This window comes from Chrysemys picta, chromosome 1, assembly GCF_011386835.1.
Source record: "Chrysemys picta bellii isolate R12L10 chromosome 1, ASM1138683v2, whole genome shotgun sequence".
NCBI lineage: Eukaryota > Metazoa > Chordata > Testudines > Emydidae > Chrysemys > Chrysemys picta.
In genome coordinates this window covers 21,142,295-21,163,324 of record NC_088791.1, presented here as the reverse complement: position 1 = coordinate 21,163,324, position 21,030 = coordinate 21,142,295, and the positions used below count along the sequence as shown (strand labels likewise).

General features: G+C 41.6%; 1 protein-coding gene across 5 annotated transcripts in view; it reads right to left on the bottom strand.

The window, feature by feature from the left end:
* The window catches only part of PCLO (piccolo presynaptic cytomatrix protein), a 522,605-nt gene that overhangs the window by 259,896 nt on the left and 241,679 nt on the right, over window positions 1–21,030 (bottom strand). For all 5 annotated transcript variants that reach the window (XM_042859416.2, XM_042859418.2, XM_042859417.2 and 2 more), the window contains exon 4: window positions 10,442–11,365. In XM_042859416.2, coding sequence (XP_042715350.2) covers window positions 10,442–11,365 — 924 coding nt within the window. The remainder of the gene's footprint in view (window positions 1–10,441; window positions 11,366–21,030) is intronic.

Genomic DNA, 21,030 nt, shown 5'->3' with positions numbered 1-21,030 from the left:
CAAGGTTTTGATGGGTTTAGTTTAAATGTGTCTTTTTAATCACCTAGGATACAAAGCTGACTAAGTAGTTGTAGATATAGTAGAACAGGGATTGCTATATCGCAGCCTGCAGCATTTCTGGCATCTACTGCCTCCTTTCCCAATGTAATCTCCCATCCCCAAGAATAACCTCACCTGCCAGGATGATGGGCCTTTGGTTTCTGCCTCCCAGTGCTGAACTCTCTAGCATGAAGCAGAATGCATGAAATACTGAAGTGAGTGAATGGGATCTGGAACACCACAGAATCTACTGCCTGGCACAAAAATTCAACTGGGAGGAATTTTCCCAGTGCCTAGGTATAGAAGCAGATGGGCTCTAAGTTCCTTGGTAATGTAGGTAGTTGCTGCTGCTAGAAAAGTGGAGTCATAAGGAGAAAAACAGGAAGGTCAGCCAGTGATCTGAAGAGAAGAGAAAAAAGCCTACGAGGCAGACACACCTAACTGAACACCAAAACCAACCCAATCTTCCCAGCTGTACTAGCCTTCCTTATCACTAGTTAAAAGTCCCTGACTACCCTCCTAACTTCCAGAACTTTCCATACATGACCAAGTGCATCTAGCCTCCTTTCAAGGTGACAAAACCACCCATCCATCTCTTCTGGCAATACCTTCACCCCGAGGATACCCCTGTTTTTGAATGAGACTTATCCCCCAAACTGTCTCCCAGCTGCTAAACATTCCTACACCTCCTAGCAACAAGGGCCCCCCCATCCAGCTAATAAAATATCTTATCCTCCCCTAAATGACAGGCACCCATACTGCCTCCTAGCTGACAACATATCCCACTTTCACTGACAAGTGTCCCTGCCTCCACTGGCATCTTGAAAGCCATTATCCAAAAGCCTCCTGCCCCCCATTCCATGACAAGTTCACTACGCAGGTTTATGCCCTCAGTAAATCACTAAGCAATATTCGGCACCTGTGCTGACCAATATTGGCCATCCCTGGACTGTAGCAAATGATTGATTTGAAGCTTTGTTTTGTCTACTTATTTTATCAGAAAAAATTGTTTTTAATGGAAACTTATTGTGAAGCAAATCTGTTATTGAAATGGGGTGAACAGTTACTTTTACTATTACACTTACATTTACCTTCAGGACTTTTTAATTATAGAGAGTTTATTTGCAATTCCATTTAAAAAAGCCCTTGTAGAAAAATATTTCTTATTGCCAATTATTAGAGTTTTGAAGATTAATCGGGGTGAGATTTTTAAAATAATTATGATTTATATTCAAAGCATCTTACCATTGTGCTGGATGCGTTGTGTGGTGTATAGACACACTGTGCTAAAACAACTACCCTCTTCATATCGTATATTAATTAATGTTATATTAATACATTGGTATCAGTCTCACCTACATTGAAATGCTTTACCGTACACTTTGCAAAATTAGGTATTAACCTTTGAATAGACGAGAACTCTTTTTACCAGTACCGTGTGCCCAAATATCTGATATCAGGACCCATGCCATTGTATTTTCTAAGACATGCGCCACGAGAAGTACTCACTTCTTTTGACAATTCTGATGGTAACCCTGACACTAAAATGCTATTGAGAGTTAATCTATTGGACTCCAAACATTTTTTGTTCAATAACAATTGGGAAATCAGTATGACCCAGGACATCATTTATCTCTCCTTACTCAGAGAAAACTACCCTGGAAAGCAACAGCATCACATCTAATCTTCATATAAGGGCCACACTAAAGTATAACCTTTAAAAAACAAAACAAAACAGGTTTGCCTGTTTTCTTTCCTTTTGCCAACAAAGCAAGCATTTAAAGGAAATTTTTCAGAGCATGTCTATGTCTTATTTTAGTCACTTGAACTTTTCCATGCGGTTTTCACATTTAAGGTACACCTCTACCCCGATATACTGCGACCCGATATAACACGAATTCAGATATAACACGGTAAACCAGCGCTCTGGAAGATCAAAGCAAGTTCGATATAACACGGTTTCACCTATAAGATTTCACGGTAAGATTTTTTGGCTCCCGAGGACAGCGTTATATCGAGGTAGAGGTGTATATCTGGACTTGGAGCTGGGGGTGTGATTCCCATCTCAAGGAGACATACTCACCAGGGCGCTGATTGAGCTACCATGCTAAAAACAGAGTGTAGCTGCAGCAGTATGAGCTGCGGGATGGGCCAGCCACCCTCAGTACGTGCTTAGGGTCTCTCATGGGCTTGTACTTGGAGCAGCTATGCCTCCTGCCACTCACACTACTGCGGTTTGATTCTGTTTTTAGCTCTCTAATGTGATGAGAACTAGCATGAGTATGTCTCCTTGACACCCCAGCTCAAAGTGTAGACGTAACCCTAAAACTTTATACTGATTCAAAATCTAGCTGTAATTATTTATTTATTTTAGCCTTTATAAGATGGAGCCTTTCATGGATAAATTTGATGAGCTACTAAATTAAAACATAGATCAAATTAAAATCATGATCAAACAGACTCCTAGGGCTTGACTGCCTCGCTGGGTCCCATTGGTGAAAGCCAATGGAACCTGGGCTGTAGGTTCCTGGCTGTGGAAAGTCCGCCCAGAAGAGACAGTCGCCTCTGTTTTGCTGTGGTCTGGAGCCAGCAGGCATAGACCAGACAGGATGAGTGGTCAGGGCAGGGCCATCCCTAGCCATTTTGGTGCCATACGCAGCCCCCCTCCTCCCCCCCCGCGGCAGGCCTCTGTGTGTGTGTTGGGGGGTATCTGGCCCCAGGCCTCCGCGGGGGACAGGAGCAGGCTTGGAGGGCAGGGGGGAACCGCCCCCCAGCACGAGCTGGCGGAGGGGAGCACGTTGGGGCCAGGTCACTCCACTTCCTGCCGACCGGTGAGTGCAGGGCAGGCCCGACCCCGCACTCACAGGGTAGAGCAACCTGGCCCCAGCCCACTCTGCTCTGCTCTCCCGGCGCCCAGCCTTGTGACTTGTGGGGCAGGGAGGAACCGCCCCCCAGCACTCATCAGCGGCACAGCTGGGAGCAGCGGAGCAGAGTGGGCTGGGGCCGGGTCGGTGAGTGCAGGGTCAGGCCTGCCCTGCGGCAGTCTTCAGGGGAAGGGCTGAAGTGGGGGCGGGGATGGGGTGGAGAAGGGGCGGGAAGAGGCAGGGCTGGCGTGGGGGCCATAGGGAAGAGGCAGCGCAGGGGCTGGAGCAGCATGCAGCTGCGTAGGGCACCAGGAAATTTGGTGCTCCAAATTTCCTGGTGCCCTACACGGCTGCATACTTTGCGTATGGGCAGGGACAGCCCTGGGTCAGGGCAGCCAGGAGATGAACCGATTCAGGCACATCCCCCTCTAGCTGCTGCTGACAGGGCTATCTATGGAGTCCAAACTGTAATTTATCCCCTGCTATCCCCTGACAGAACAAGCTAAGAGAGCTAGAGGTAGTTCTACTGCCTGTCATCCCAGCGTTGAACACCGCCAGCCCAAGCTCTTCTGTGCCCTTTGGTCCTTTGCCTAGAAACAGCCTCTCTTGTAATCACTGAATAACAAATGAGATGACAGCTTATAAACATTTAGTCTCTAATCCGCAATGAGCGTTCTTACTGCATTCTCTGCATAGAGCTCCCCTTGCTACCAGAGGGAGCTCTACTCATGGAATTGTGTAGTCCGTAATAGGGGCCTGCATTGTGCAGAGGAGTTCCACATTGCACAACTGGGGAGCAGAATTTGCTCTAAAATATTAACGTGCTTCTATTAGCTATAACCGGGGTCAGCAACCTTTCAGAAGCGGCGTGCCGAGTCTTCATTTATTCACTCTAATTTAAGGTTTCGAGTGCCAGTAATACATTTTAAGGTTTTTAGAAGGTGTCTTTCTATAAGTCTATAATATATAACTAAACTATTGCTGTATGTAAAGTAAATAAGGTTTTAAAAATGTTTAAGAAGCTTCATTTAAAATTAAATTGAAATGCAGAGCCCCCCGGACTGGTGGCCAGGACCCGGGCAGTGCGAGTGCCACTGAAAATCAGCTTGTGTGCTGCCTTTGGCACATGTGCCATAGGTTGCCTACCCCTGAGCTATAAGAATATATGTAATGAGCTTTTTAAAAATCCACTATGGGAGGAGAACAATTTGCAAGAATTTATTTTACGCCTTACGCCCATGTGTATAGTTGCGTGTCTGGTGATACACATCATGCAAATATAATAAGACACATCATCGTGTTTTGAGGCAACATACATCTAATTTACCTGTGATGTATCATTGCATGCCTCATATCACTTCTTACATTCAAGGCAATTATAACTGTAGAACAACTTGTTTTGATGAATGATGATATTTGAAGGAAAATACAGTGCGTGTGAGGGCTATGTGGTGGGATGGTGAAATTACTGTTACCACTGTCAGAGAACAACATTAGGGGCCTGAAGTTGATGGCAAACATATAACTGCTTCACTGTCAAAACTAAGAGGGACTCAGGTTCATACAGTCAAGTTCAGCAGGCTTTCCGGAATGGTGTACAAGCCTACAGGGCCTTTTTTCCGTAAGCTTGCCAATTTAAACCCTGCTCCAATTCCCACCTAACTCAATGGTAATGTCTTTCTACTGGCAGAGGACAAGATTATTTTTCCATGGAGTTGGACTGGCCTGCTAGAGAGGCTACATTTGCAGTTTTCATTTTCATTCCTATGAAAATTAAAAATGTGTCAGAGGTACCTATAGTACAGCAATTAAACCGTCTGTTTAAAGCTCTAAATCACTACAGCCTTAGAGGCAGGTGTGGCCTAACAGCTGCAGCAGTTGACTCGGACTCAGGAGACCTGGGTTCTCTCCTGGGTTCTGCCACTCACCTGCTAGACAGTCTTGAGGAAGTCACTTTACCTGTCTGTTAACTAGCAGGGCCAGTGCTACCATTTAGGCAAACTAGGCAGTTGCCTAGGGCACCAAGATTTGGGGGCACCAAAAAGCAGTGCCCCCACATTTTTTTTTACAGCGTTCTTATACCCCCCCCCCCGAGCGCGCAGTCACCTCTCCACTTCTCCCGCCTCCCAGGCTTCCAGCGCCAATCAGCTGTTTGGCGCCGCAAGCCTGGGAGGGGAGAAGAATTAGAGCGGGGGTGGCGTGCTGGGGAGGAGGCAGAGCAGAGGTGAGCTGGGGTGGGGAGCTGCCGCACGGCTTCCCGGGCCGGGGGGGGGGGGGGGTTGGGAGCTGCCACGGGGGTGCCTCAGGGCGGGGGCGGGGGAGCTGCTGCAGGGCTCCCCACCCCAGCTCACCTCTGCTACGCCTCCTCCCCGAGCACACCGTCACTGCTCCACTTCTCCTGCCTCCCAGGCTTGCGGTGCCAATCAGCTGTTTGGCGCTGCAAGCCTGGGAGGGGAGGAGAATTAGAGCGGGGGCGGCATGCTTGGGGAGGAGGCGGAGCAGAGATGAGCTGGGGTGGGGAGCTGCCACATGGCTCCCAGGGGTGGGGGAAGCGCCTCAGGGCAGTGTGGGGGGGCGCAAGGTGGAAGTTTCGCATAGGGCACGAAACTTCCTTGCACCAGCCCTGTTAACTAGAGATGTGTGTCTGTTACCCAATCTATTAAAGGGGATGGTGATACTACCTTTCTTTGACAAGCACTGTATAAGAGGTAGGTATTATTAACTATTTCCTGTAAGAGTTTTTCATTTTCAAAATCCCCCTTATTCTTACATATTTATCCATCACTCAGATTCTGACAATGTTGTTCAAGGTATCTCTTTATAATTTTCCCTGGCATGGTAGGAATGACATTACTAAGTAGAGAGGGTAATATTTAAATGTTTTGTGGCTAAATTGCTTACAGATGTCAAATTATTTAGATTAAATTAGAATATTGTTCAAAAGAAAATGAATGTTTAAAAGGTATGCTATGTAAATTTTCTAAGACTGAGTCATTCTTACATGGATTAAGAACAGACCTGTGCAGAGAATGGAAACTCTGTTTTGTTAAGCAGTTGGAGATTTAAAAATTGTTCTGATTAGGAATTCAACCCAATAATTTTGAAATTCTCGAGGAAAGAATTTTTTTAAAAAGAAGTGCTTTGGGGTTGGTAAAAAACTTTTTTTAATTTAATTTTATTTTATAAAAGATAATATAGTACAAAATAAAAAAAATCATAAGAAAAAGACATTTTGAAAGGAAAAAATTGCAACATTTCATTATAACTTCAAAACAGGATGTTTCAATATTGTTGGAACTTTTATTCAATTAAATGAAATACTGGCAAAATTGATGCAATTTTTTAAATTGTTTAAATTTCAACAGAACTGAATCCTCCAATGGAAAATGTTCTGGTCAAAGCTTTTCTGAATCAGCTCTAATTAAGAAACAATGAATTACTAGAAAGACCAGTGGTTGTGTAAGATTTTAACCAATGAGAAGAACATACACATTTTGGCAACTGTATATTTGCTAAGACACATCAAATTTTACAAACCAGTAAATGATTCTTTGACATCAAAGTTGTCACTTATCACCCTTTAAAATGCTGGAGAAAAAGGGCTTTGTTTTGGTCCTTTTGAATTTGTCCAGTCTCCTCCCTTACTACAGCTGGTCAAAAATGCTGACTTCTTTATGGAGTATTTTCAAAAGATCTTGTGTAAATATTCTGGATAAAATAAATTAATCATAATACTGAAAAATTATGACCAGCTCTACTTTCTCACTATGTCCAGGCACTCAGAGAAAAGCCTCTTCTAAACTAGTCTTTCCTTCCTCCTCCAATTATTGATCTTGTAACTCTGAAACTTAGCAGGTGTTTTGACAGATAATACATAATGGTCAAGATAGTGCATAGACAAAACCTAAAACCAAATAATTGTAGCAGGGCAGTGTTGTCAAGTGGACCGAACACAGGAATAGGAGCCAGAATCTAATGAAGTCTAATCTTGGGTCTAATTACTGACTCAATGGCTTTGGGCAAGTCCTTCAGAATCTGAGCCAAAGCCCAGTGAAGCGTTTCCATTGATGTTACTGGGCTGTGGATGAGGACCTTAACCTCTGTATGAGTATGTATATGTTGCAATCGGAGGTGTGATGACAGCACGTGTAAACATACCCAATATAGCTTTAATTTACCTCGTGCAAGTACCAACAGCAGTGAAGCTGTGGCTACACAGGTGTCAGCATGGGCTACCCGTGTAAGTACTCAGGGTTCTAGATGGGCTTGTACAGACCATGCTGAAGCCTGCTGTTGTGATTTCACTAATGGTACTCACGCTAGCTAGATTAAAGCTAGCTCGGATCATGTGCTGAAACCACGCACCTTGGCTGCAATGTATGCTTAAATTTCGCTCTCTGTTAAATGGGAATACTAATATTGATCTATCTCATGGGAATACTGTGAGATGTAATTAATGTTTGCATAGAGATAGCAAACTGCATATAGCAACTGTAAGTGCTAAAATTTATTACCTTTTCTCTCAAATCCCTACTTTAAAAATACTTCTTATAGAAATCCTTTAACTATTCCTCTCCAAAATTCATTTAAAAAAATATTCTGCACTGCCTGGAGATTGACCTGCACCAAATCAAGAGGTGTAAATGTGCAATCTACTCAAATTGTTATATTCTGTCTTACTTAGTTTACAAGAGCCCTGGGGCAAGATTGTATCTCCTGCCGTTTGTTGTACTTCAGAGAAAACATTAATGGTGTTCAATAAATAACAATAAATTATCATAATTGCTTTTAGGAAACAAACTAACAGATGTACAATTTATTTTCACATTGGTAGAAACTAAGAAGGATTTCCCTAGTGACCAAAAAAAGAAGGAAAGGAAAAAAATAATGTAACCCTTGCATTTAAAAATTAGTATCTTTATCAAATGTGTGTTACATTTCAAAGAGTTCTGGTTTTAATAAATAATAATAATAATAATAATAATAATAATAATAATTATATATATAAGTAGCTCCTTTCATGTGTGCAACTCCAATTGCTTTACAGATACTAACTAAGTAAACACCAAAGCTTCACTCTGGTAATGTGGAGTATGTGTTTATCATTATATTCATTGTACAGATCAGTAAAGTGAGGTACAGAAGGCTAAATCCCATTCACCTTATTCCAGTAGTCTCCTTGATTGTAATAAGTATTTAGTGGTACTAACACAAAAAGAAAGTGAGCAAGTTTTCTATACAGAAATCAGGTGAAATACCATGATTAGTGTATGAGTGTGAGAACTAGCAACAGAACCCTGGAATCTCAGACCTATGCCTTAAACACTAGGCAACATTTTTTAGTCTTTGCATAATACAAAATGAAATTATAGAAATTGAAGAATCGGGCTGGTTGAAAATTGTCCATCAAAAATGTTGTTAGACAGAAAATTGGGTTTTTCATAAAACAAAATATTCTGTGAAAAAGTATCTCTTGTCCATGGAAAATTCTGATTTTTTGTTGAAAAATCAAATGCCCCCAAAATGAAATCTTTCAGCCAAAAATTAAAATATGTTGTTTTGGATATCCTGCCACTGTGCCGCATGAGAGTTGTAGTTCCATTTCCTTACAGCCCCATCCTTCTCTATAGACTGGGCTCCCATTTTTAAAATGCATCTTCTCATCTCCCATGATGCATCATGGCTAGGACTCCCATGGTGCAATTACCTCCCCTCACCATAAGGAGAGACCATGGTGTATCATGTTAGATGTTGTCAGGAGTGAAAGTAACTTAAAGGACTTACCAGTAAGCCGGAGTCCTGAGCGGGGGTGTGGCCTCAACCGGAAGAGGCGGGACCTTTCAAGATTTAAAGGCCCTGGGGCTCCAGCTGTGGCTGGGAGCCCCAGGGCCTTTAAATCACCCTTGAATTACCAGCTGCAGAGGCGGCTGGGAGCCCCAGGGCTCAGGGGCAAATTAAAGGCTCCGGCCGCCACGGAGCTCCAGGCCCTTTAAATCACTGTGGGAGCCCTGCCGCTGCAACCCCGGGGTGGTAGGACTCAGGCGGGGATTTAGAGAGCCCGGCGCTCCTGCAACAGCGGCGGCAGGGCTCCGGGGGTGATTTAAAGGGCCCAGGGATCCCTGCAATTGCAGGAGCACCGGACCCACTAAATTCCCGCCCAAGCCCAGCTGCCAGAGCCCCAGCCTCTGGTAGCAATTTAAAGGGCCTGGGGCTCCCCACAGAGGCCAGAGCCCTGGGCCCTTTAAATCACCACTGGAGAAGCCGGTCCAGTCCGGTACGCCATACCAGACCAGACCGGCTTACTTTCACCTCTGGATGTAGTCCAGCCAGGGAGTCTGTCTTTCAGAAGAGAATGAGAGTATGAGGGACCCCAGTTGCAACTCCCACAAGGCACTACAACTGCATTTCCAAATCAAGCTCTCTCAGTTTTCAGCCAAAATATTTTGGCGGGTTTTGTTGTTGAAAAATAGACCAGCTCTATTTGAAAGCTTTATATCACACCTGGCAGACATGAAAGAATTTCCCTTCACCCACCCCAATACTTTTCTAATGAATGATCAATCACTAGTTCAAGGTTAATTAGAAGGAGCACAATTTTTCATCTCCCACAAAATATGTATAAATCATTTTTTTAGCCACATTTAATTGACGAATGGCTTAACAATTACAGTAGGTACAGGAAATTTGTCTGTACAGTGCAGCCAGGTATATCAGTTAGTACATGCTAACATTCATTGATTTATGTGAATGGAAAGTCCATATATAATTGCAACTTGAAAACATGCAATTTTTCACAAGAGAAGGAAATAAGATATACAATGTGGATGAGTTACATATTATGTATGTAAGTTTACTACAAAACAAAGCATTAATCCTATACTGGGATTTAGTATTGCAGACCCCTGTATCATGCAAATCCCATTTGCCTTCGGTGGGCCAATGCAACCCCACATGGACATAAAAATCTGTATTAGCAGATCCCAACGAAGGATGAAGGCCCATGAAATCAGCACGTTTGCCCATCATTTCCGGACAAAGAAATGTAGCTATTTTATAATTTATACTGGTCACTTCCTCCAAATCAAAATCTCTACAGCAAAAACTAATCAAGAGAGACCAGTGAAAACAGTCATTAACAGAGTGAAACATTGTTGCAGCTTGGTTCTCCCAAGGATTGAGATCTATGAAATATGTGTATCAGCTTCAACGATTAAAACTGAACAAAAGCCTAAAGGAATCTACAACAGCCATTAAAAAAAGAGAAAAGTTTGAATCTGACTTCAAAAAAGCAATTTTGGTTTAGTCTCAGTTCTAAACTGTAGAGACTGAAAATTATGCAAACTCAAATGAAAACCCATAAAAGGGCACTATGAACCCTGTTGCGCAAAGCCTTACTGACAGTTATCACCCTTACCAGTGAGAGACATCCCATGTCATTGCAACAGCTCTGAGAGTAAGGACCACTCACATAAGTACGGGTTTGCAGAAGCAGGTCCTTTATTGCCTACAGTAGCAAAAGGAAAAGAAAAAAATCTTACTGTTTTTTCTTTCACTGTTTCCACACGATCAGGTCTTGGCAAAGGTGCTACTTGAGCTAGGGTTTCTTCTTTCTGGATTTTTTCATGTTTGGATACCATTTGTGGAATCCCAGTGGCCAAATCTTCCTTCTTAATCTCCTCTTGTTTCTTAACCTGCAATTCTTCAGGAGGTACTTTGGTTTCTAACTTCTCCTTGATACCTTGTCCTTTAGTCTCAACTTTGACATCCTCTTTTTTGTCCTCTGGGAGGAATGGTTTCTCTTCTGGGAGTACACATTTTTTGTCTTCTTCCAATTTGCTTATAAGTTGCTTTACATCTGAACTTATCTCCGGAGGAATTTTATCCACTGACGCCGTCTTTGCCAGTTTCCCCTGTTGATGTTTTGGATCGTCCTTCTGTATTCCCTGGTGAATTTTATCAGCTGAGGGTTTCCTTGCCAGTTTCCCCTGCTGAATTTTTGGAGCTTCCTTCTGAATTCCTTGCTGGATTTTATCAGCTGATGGTATCTTAACCAGTTTCCCCAGCTGGAATTTTGGATCTTCCTTCGGAATCCCCTGGTGGATTTTATCAGCTGAAAGTGTCTTTGCCAATTTCCCCTGTTGAAGTTTTGGATCTTCCTTCTGAATCCCCTGCTGAATTTTATCAGCTGAAAGAGTCTTCGCCAATTTCCCCTGCGGAAACTTTGGAACTTTCTTCTGAATTCCTGGTTCTTCTTTTGATTTTTCCACTATTTGGGTAGGCAGTGCTGCAGTTTTCGGAGGGTGATCTGACTCGGTTGGCATAGGCTGGCGCTGAGGAACAACAGATGGTTTGGATACTGATTGTGAAGGGGCTGCCATTGGAGGTGGCATTTTGCCCATATCCCCAAGTTGTCCTGATATTGCTCTTTGTCTCTGGCAGTTTAAGCACAGCCATTCTTGTACCTATAACATAACAAACAACATTAAATAAAATAAATATTTTTGAAAGTAAAATCATATTGTGCTTTTGGCTGTTATTGTTGTCACTACAGTACTTGTAATCAAAATCCTATGCACATTGTACACAATTATTTTCCTGGTTCCCATAGATAGCTTTTGCTGGAAGACTCACACCATTCATCTAAACCACACAGAATGCAACATTTTAATGCAAAATTTAATGCATCAAAAGTAACAGGAGGGCATAAATACCCTTGACAATTTTATCATTCACCCAAAATATTGCTGTTCTTTTCTAGAAAGCTTGTCCATATATGCCTAACATCTAAGCCTCTTATACACATTGAGACAATACCTTCCTGTATGTTTGTTCATCATTGTAATAGGATGGTCTGTCTGTTTAATGGACTGCTTTGGACTTTTGTTTATCTGTTTTTCCGATAGAGATTAGTTCTTTTTCCCTATTCTGGATTTTCTAGTTTTGTGTGATAAAAGTGTGTGTGTGAGACAATGGGATATGAATGAAAGATAGGTCATCCTTCTTTTGTTTTCTTCCTTTGGTAAATCGTTGCTGCATTCTGTCTCTCTTTCTACCTTTCACAGAAAACTAGGAAAAGGACAAATGGCAAATGGGCACCTGTGCATAAACTCATGTTGGTGGTTGCCTGGCTACAGAAGAGTCAGATTGCTTTCAGCAGAACTTGGCTATAGTTGCAGCAGGTTTCAAATGAGAACCTGAGACATAGTAAACAGTATTAAAAAAAACCCAGAAACCTCTGGAGAAGGAGTTAGCCTGGAAACTTTAATTCAGAGCCAGCTAATGAGCCCCATTATTGGACCAAGATCCTTACGCTGTAAATTACAGAAACCTTTGTTGTGTGTTTCTTTTTGTTCTTTTCAGCAAGATGGGGGAAGGCCTAATAGATTCAATATCTTTTACAGCATTTGGACTGGAGCTCCTATTTTCTTCATAGTGCCAACCCAGTGGCTTAGTGTCTGTTGAAACACCTATCACTTGGAGGGTGTTATTTGGAAACATAGAATATAATAAACAGAGAAATAACAGTGATAGTAATAATATGTTAGAAAACAGTGGCTGAAGAACAGAGACCCTTTTAATTTCTACATCAAAGACATGCTTCAGATAATTTTAGAATGGAAGTATTCTTGCAAAAAAAAAAAAAGGTCTTTAAAGGCTAATCCTACAATCACAGAGGTAGAGCTGGAAGGGATTATGTTACTGACCTGGGAAGAAAACAGAAAAATGTGCATCCAGTTCTGCAAGGTGTCCAGGGCCAGATTTACAAAGGTATTGAGGCACCCTAAGATAGAGATGGGTGCCAAATGGCTAGGCGTCTAACTGCCATTGAAAGTCAATGAGACATAGGTGCCTATTTCACTATGGCACTTTTGTAAATACCACTAAGTGCCTATCTGCATGTTTTGGCACCTAAATGCCTTTGTAAATCTGGGCCTTAGCCACCAAGCACCTCACATGAGGTGCTCAGCCCTTGTATTCTTCTTTTCTTCCCACAGTGCAGTTTATATTTTGCTCTGTCATACTCAAGAATGGTCGCAACTGAACGTCAACCAGATTAAAACTAGCAATTGCCCTGTCATTTTGTTTCTGTCCTTACAGGCTGCTTATGAAGTCTTACAAGGCCAAGAATAATAAACGGAATTCTGTTAAGCATTCCACCAATATCTTGCTGGCTCTAGGCCAAAACAGATTTAGAAAATATAATAAATAATAAGAATTGTAAATTATTTATTAGAATTGCACATGAAAAGAGTGTTATGTGTGAATCAAACGCTTATAAAAACTAAACTGCAAACACGACAAGGTATGAAGAAGGGATTGTTTAATATTTAAAATAGAAGTAGCCTTCTTTGTCAGCAAATAGATCATTATGTTGCTAGCATCCAAAATGAGGGATATCTGCACTTTAGCATGGTTCACATATTTTGTCTAAAAATTGCACTTGCCTACTTATTATTTTACTTTTCATTACAATGCCCCATACACATGAGTATTAGTAATTGTCACTGACACAGAAGCACATAAAGCATTTGAAATAATTGGTAATTTTCCCCCAAAAAAGACTGCAAGATCTAACTCTTTACTGAGTCATCTGTAGCTTCTTATATTGATTTCTATAAGGAGCTAATCAGGACAGTCACATAAAAGCCTGATCCAACACCCACAGAAAGTAAAAGAAAGGCTCCCATGACTTTAGTGGACACTGAATCAGGACCTTAGCTCAAAATTAGAGAATGTGTGTACACGTGCCTGTGTGAGTTTATGGTCAGGTCAGGTCTCCAGTACAGACTTATATCCAGTACAGACATTGCTCTGGGGTGTGTTTGGCCGTTATACCAACCTAACCCCCTGTGTAGACAGCACTATGTTGGCAGGAGAGCTTCTCCCATTGACACAGCTATTGCCTCTCAGGGAGGTGGATTAACTATGCTCTCCTGTTAGCATCATAGGAGCATCTTCACTAAAGCGCTTCAGCAACATTTTAAGTGTAGACCTGCCCTCACTATAAATAAAAATTGGGCCCAGTGCCAATACAGACTCCAACACTTTCTCCTTAAACAAAAAAACAACCAAAGAATGCTCTCCACTAACCCTTCAGGCAACAAGCTGTATGGATAAAGAGGTTATTTTGCCTGAATGAACTTGGGTCAATGGCCCCCACCATTACAGTCTCCTCCATTTTAAATCAAGGAGATGCTAACCCAAGCCCAACAGCTGCCATGGATCTTACACAATAAGAAAGACCATCTCCAAAGTAATGTGGGCTACTAGAGTCATAAAGTCATAGAGTTAAAGGTAAGAAGGGACCACAAGATCATTTAGTCTGACTTCCTGTACATCACAGGTTACCAATGCCACCCAGCACCCACAACAAACCCAACAACTGAAATTAGTCTAAAGCAGCGGTTTCCAAACTTTTTTGATCGCGCTCCCCTACCAGTAAAAAAATGTTGAGCACGCACCCCTTGCTGCGCCGAAGCAAAAAACCCCAAACAAACAAAAAAAGTGCTCCTCCTGCCGCGCACCCCCAAGGATCCTCTTGCGCACCCCACTTTGGACACTACTGGTCTAAAAGTACTAGAGCCCTCAGAAAACTAAACTATTCTACGTCACAGGCAGCGAATAGGAGGGACTGCGGTGCACCAATCCCCGAGGCCCCCAAACGGCAGGGGATTGATTAGATGAGATATACCGAGATGATCCTGGCAAATGATCTATCAGTTTAGTTGAACAAACCTTAAGCTCTGTTGCCATCTTTCAATATTTTAATTCTGAGATTTGCAATAATTCATGTTTTTCTTAAAGACTCAGATTCTACAGTCATGTGACTATGTGGGAATCTCAGATGTATTTTTATTTTTAAGGTAATTTTTTAACCTGCATGGTTGGGGAGAAAAGCATGAAAACGTGACTCCAGTATAGTGTAACAGGGCACAAAACCAGAATACAAATAAAAGGAACCAAAATGTATTTTTGTAATTGGTCTCATGATTCATAAATCAATTTAATGATTTTTGGGGCCTGTAGTGAGGCCGTGTGGTCTCCTTCTGAGCCAGAGGGGGAAGAACCACTCTCCCTGCCCACGTGGGTGGTGCCGGGACTGCCTCACCCCTCCCACCGGAAGTACGACACCAGAACAGGAAATATAAAGGGCAGGGCCTCCCGCTCAGTTTGGGCTGAGACACAGAGGGAGACAGACATTCCCAGCTGCTGACACTGCTGTTGAGCCCAGTGATGCCTGCCATGGGACACCTACCCAGAAGAGGCAGATGACGCCCCGCTAATCCAGGTACACCCCAAGGGGAGGGGAGGAAGTGGCCCAGGGGCAGCCAACCAAAGTGGCAGTCTGGCTGCAGCTTTGCCTCAGGTACGGCCAGTGTGTTGCGGTTGGGAGCCCTGCTGACCCAGTGGCAGACCACTCCGACACTGTTAGGGCTCTGGGTTGGGGGTCCGGTGGAATAGGCCCAGACCTCACCTGCCACCACCAGGGCCTGGGTTAATTGGTTGTCTGCTGAAGCTAGGACGTCTGACCCCTGGGCTTGCCCTATCGCTGAATCAAGAGACCGGGGCTAATTGACTACTGGGTTTTTCTCCGACTCTGCTGCAAGAGCCCAGAGCTGAGTGATTACTGGGTGTGCCCTTCTCTGCAGGAGGAGATTAGGGCCAGTTGGGACACTATCGCCAAACTGCTAGTTCCCCAATACTAGGCTGAGATCCCAATGATGTAGTGAGGTGGGATGGCCTCCCTCCAACTCAGAGGGGGAGGACCGACCACCACACGACTACACTGCCAGACTCATGAGTTTGGAATGTTTGGGTTGGCGGTCCTCCATGAGCTATATCCTTTGCTTGTATAAATTAGTGTTGTTCCACTGAAGTCAATAGACCTATGTGATTTATATCAGCTAAGGATTTGGCCTCACATTATGCTTGATGTGTACTAAATTTATTTTATACTCAGACTCCTTATGAATAAGTTTACTGTATTCCACCTCAAGGTAGCAAGCTGTTGTTGCTAATATCCCAAAGTATTAACGTATGAGTTGTATTTATGTATGAAGTATAATCCAATATGTTGCAGATGTGGTACAAAAGTTCTTAATGATTATTGCTCTGTGGAGATAATTCCATTTGCTGAAATTTGCTTTCATTCCAATTTTGTTTTGAAACCTACCTGGTTTCCTGCCAGCTCATCTGGAGCATGTACATTGGAAGGCCTAAGGGCCTTGACTCTGGGATAGTCTGCCTGGCAGGCTTTCCTAGAGACAGGCAGTCTAGCTGGCAAGAAACTATCAGACCCTTATGTGGTTTCTGGAGGAACTTTGTCAACATTTTGATTTCAGTCAATCGGCAAATTCGAAAGCTCTATTAATAATCCATTGGGACTTTTTGTTGCATATTCCTGAGATTAGTACAGTCCTAGTTTCTACAGAATTTATATCTTCAGCATCTCCCACCATGTTGGGTATGGTAATGATCTATGCTCGTTGAACACCTATTGACTTCAGGGGTTGTGCCATGTGCAGAGGGCCTTGAAGGACTGAGCCTTGGAACTGTCAAGTTTTTTCATTCTATATGGAGATGCAGAGCTATTCTACTGACTCACACAAGAAACCAGCTAAGTGGGATTGCTCTAGGTTAGCAATGGTGTAAGTGAGAGCAGACTCTGGTCCTGACCATCTCTCTGAGGTAGGTCAAATAGTTAAAAGCCCTTGGAACAGCCAAGTCATGAGGAAGCTGGCTTATGATACTTGTATGTACAGTCCTGATCAAAGATAATAAATAGCCTGATCCAAAGTCCATTCAAAACTATGGAAAGAATCTTACAGACTACAGTGGGCACTGAACCATGCTCATAAGCCTTTTTTTTAATCAATTCTTTTTCCGCTCCAAGGCCACTGGTGCTCAGCACTCAAAGCATATAAACTACCCTCCTTTCTCCCCTGATAATTAGTTCTGAAAGAAATTTGATCTTTCAATAAATGGCCAAATTATATCACCATTTTCTTTTCATCTTGGATGCATGCTGGCAGTTTTAAACCTTAATCAATGATCCTAGATTTACAATTGGGAAAAAGTAGATTCCCAGATCAGAAGGGACCTTTATGATCATATAGTCAGATCTCCTGTATAACACAGGCCAGAGAACTTCCCCAAAAATAATTCCTAGAGCACTGCTTTTAGAAAAAACATCCACTCTATATTGAAAAGGAGTCAGTGATGACGAATACACTACAACCCTTGGTAAATTGTTCCAATAGTTAATAACTCTCACCCTTAAAAGTTTACACCTTATTTCCAGTCTGAGTTTGTCTAGCTTCAACTTCCAGTCATTGGATAATGTTATAACTTTCCCCGCTAGATTGAATAGTCTGGTCCTGGTTCTGTCTTTGAGAGGCATCAGTTACAAAGAATGAAGAAGCTTCTTTATTCGTGAAGAACACAAATAAGATACAACCAAGTTTACCTGAAAATATTTTCACTATTTGTTTCATAAAGTCTCTGTCCAGTCTAGTTATTTCATGTTGCAGAAATTATCTGAGCAATATTAGAAACACTAAAAACCGTGCATTGATTTTTATTATCCCAGATGAAAGCAGCACAGCCAGAAACAAATTTGGGCATAAAACCAATGCAAAAATGATCATTTGACCATTACAGTAACTAAGTATAACATGTACTGCTACAGTATGACTAATATATAGCAAATGGAGAACAATCTCCCACAATATCATTGATGCTTGCTCTGTCTCATGAGTTTTGTAAAGTTTCTGTCTTCCAAAATAACTTGATCAAATGCCATAGATTTTTATTTAAAACTGCTAAATGGCAACACTGGAGAAATACAGGTCAGATTTTGATACCTTTAGTCACAATGAGTAGCACTTTATTCCACAAGTAATTCAATTGTTTCACTGGGACTGTTCATGATGTATGGTACGACTTAAGCATGAATAAAGGTATCAGAATCTAACCTTAACTGTATTGATTTGGCATAAAACTCGTAAAAATGTTCATTAAAAACCCATGAAGTAAAAATACACCGTGATTCTGTAATATTTCATCCAAGAGTTCACTGAGTTCTACGTACAGCTTAGACTGATATCCTTTACGAGCACATTGCCCAGTATATTAAATAGAGGAAATGTCTTTTACAGTAATGTTATTGAAGTGCAACTGAAAACATTCATGAATTTTAATCAAAAGTAGCCGTTTTTTTAATACTAAGAATCTACTTGGCCTATTTTTTGCAGGGTGACCCAGTAGAAAATACTGGGAGTTGCAAATGTCTATCTGAAAACATGTACAATCATAGAATCATAGAATATTAGGGTTGGAGGAGTCCTCAGGAGGTCATCTAATCCAACCCCCTGCTCAAAGCAGGACCAACACCAACTAAATCATCCCAGCCAGGGCTTTGTCAAGCCGGGCCTTAAAAACCTCTAAGGAGGGAGATTCCACTACCTCCCTAGGTAACCCATTCCAGTGCTTCACCATCCTCCTAGTGAAATAGTGTTTCCTAATATCCAACCTAGACCTCCCCCACTGCAACTTGAGACCATTGCTTCTTGTTCTGTCATCTGCCACCACTAAGAACAGCTGAGCTCCATCCTCTTTGGAACCCTCCTTCATGTAGTTGAAGGCTGTTATCAAATCCCCCCTCACTCTTCTCTTCTGCAGACTAAATAACCCCAGTTCCCTCAGCCTCTCCTCGTAAGTCAATGGTCACACACTTATATTTTGGATTAAACTGAAGAGACTCAATGTAAAAACAAAACACTTGACCAGTTGCTCTCCATACCCCCTAATTGTTTCTCATGTTTTCCCTCTTACTTACCAAAAAATATCCCTATCTCCTCATCCCTGCATAATTCCAATCCAATCTACATCTATGTGTTAATATCTTATCATGTCACTTCCACTCCTTGCTTTGCCAATTATGCCAGTCCCTCTTATCTGCTTCCCCTGCAACCATCAATATGCTGCCCCTATGTCTTCCCAATTCTGAGTCATCAACCCACTATCCGCTCTCCACTTCAATCCTTCATCAAGATTCACTTCTTGTGCCCTGCCCACATGAAATGAGTCAGGCATTTCAATAATGTTACTGATATATTCAAAATGAGAATACAAAACAACCCAGTCACTCTCTCCTCTGGTCTTCCCTGTGCATGCTATCTATTCTGTGTCTGTTTTGCTTATATTATAATCTCTCCAAGGCAGGGACTGTCTGCATTTTGTGCCTCATTTTGTCAAGCCCATAAAAAGAAAAAAAAAAGCTGATGAGATAAACTGCTGATTTTTTTAACTGTCTGTCTTCAGGACATAAAGGTAAATTCGTTACACGACAGCAAATTTAACTGCTCGTATGAGTATGGGTTAAAGACTCCTCATCTTTCTCCTCGCACTCTCTGGTTATGTTTTCACCGAGTCATCAGTTCTCAGATCTTGGGATTCTCTAATGAACAAGCAGGGGTAACATTCCTTTTCTAAACTGCACAATTTTAAATTGCCTCTGAAATGCAAACTGCATTTTCAGAACCATGTGTGTATCTCATCACAATAAAGTTTATAAATCCTTTTTATGTCAGATCTTGATTCCCTGTCAGAATCTGTAAAATCAGATTCTGTACCATAAAGTCATATGCCTGAGTTTTAGCCTTGTCTTTTCCTCAGTTAACCTCATGCCCTGAATACAAGCTTTTCCCCAGGGCTATATTTTCAGTTTGCCTGTCAACCCACATTTATTATGACTTGGTAAATGGACATCATCTTCCTTCAGCAGTCTTCACTGGATAATTCCTCTTGCTCCCTTTCGACTCCTTAAAGACTTTACACCCTTTTATCACTGAGTTGGGTGTACTAGTTATCAGTATTATAAACAACACTAATGTGCCTTAGTGTTCCAACTCCACAGCTCTTTCCTGTTTTATCGGGAATCCCGACAATCCCATCCTGCTGGACATAGTAAAAGCAGCTGTTATACCAATTCAGCTTTCTTATATACAAATACCACCATGAAAAGGGCACACATCTAGCCATTCAATACTAACGTATTGTCTCTGTTTTTCAAGTCACGCAAGAGCTTAGGCACTGCAGTTCCTAGGCTCATGTATTCATATATTACAGTGTCAGAAAAGTTAAAGTTGAAAATGTTGATCAGGTCAACTAATCCATCTCCCTGCCTGTGTAGAATTTTTATTAGAGTCTATAGTGATCCTTTATCCAGTCTAGTTTTAAATGCCTAGGGTACGACTATACTAGAGTTTTTACATGGAGTTAACTGATTGTCAGTTTGTTCTGGAATACAAATGTCTGTAGTTTAACCTAGAGATCAGCCTAGCAAGTTTCCTTGGAATGTCTGGAACATATGTTTATTCTTCTGCCAGAAAAAAAAAGTATTACTATGAAGAGGAGCAACATAGAGAAATCATGGCAGCATCACTGAAAAAATCACTGCTCCAAATCACTGACTTTAAAACATAAGATACAATGAACACATTTGCAAAGACAAATTACTTCTTATATTATCAAGCAACACACATTCATTGCAAGAAGACAAAAATATCCATAATAAATGAAAAGTGAGAAAAAATAGCCCTTTATTTTAGTTAAAAAAAAAGAATGTACTCTCAGATGCTCTGTAAAATACTTTCATTGCTATCAAAATCTGCTTGCTTTTCTTTTGCCTTTGTAGTATACAGGCTCTGAAGATTGTTTTCTTAGAAAGTTCAGGTAACAAGTCAATTGCATTTAAAAATATAACGTTGATATTAACATTAATATTGTGCAGTCATAGGACTCAAAAGCAATTTTAACCAGTGTACTTTTTTTGAGGTAGTTTTTCCACTGTTTTAACATGATTAACAATATTCTCAAGCATGTTAATAACATTGAAGAAATTCACATCTTTTAACTGTACTGACTACCAAGCTCCCTTGTTTCAGCTTCCAAATAAACAGACTTACTCGTTTGACTACACTTGAAAGTTTGGATTAAAATAGGGTTGGAGGAGTTTGAAGTGCAATAGCTTTCAAACAAGGTATTCTTATTCCAGAATAAGAGTGTTATTCAGGAACTTTTTTTTCTATTTAAAGTTGTAGTTAAACTGCAGTTTTACTCTGAA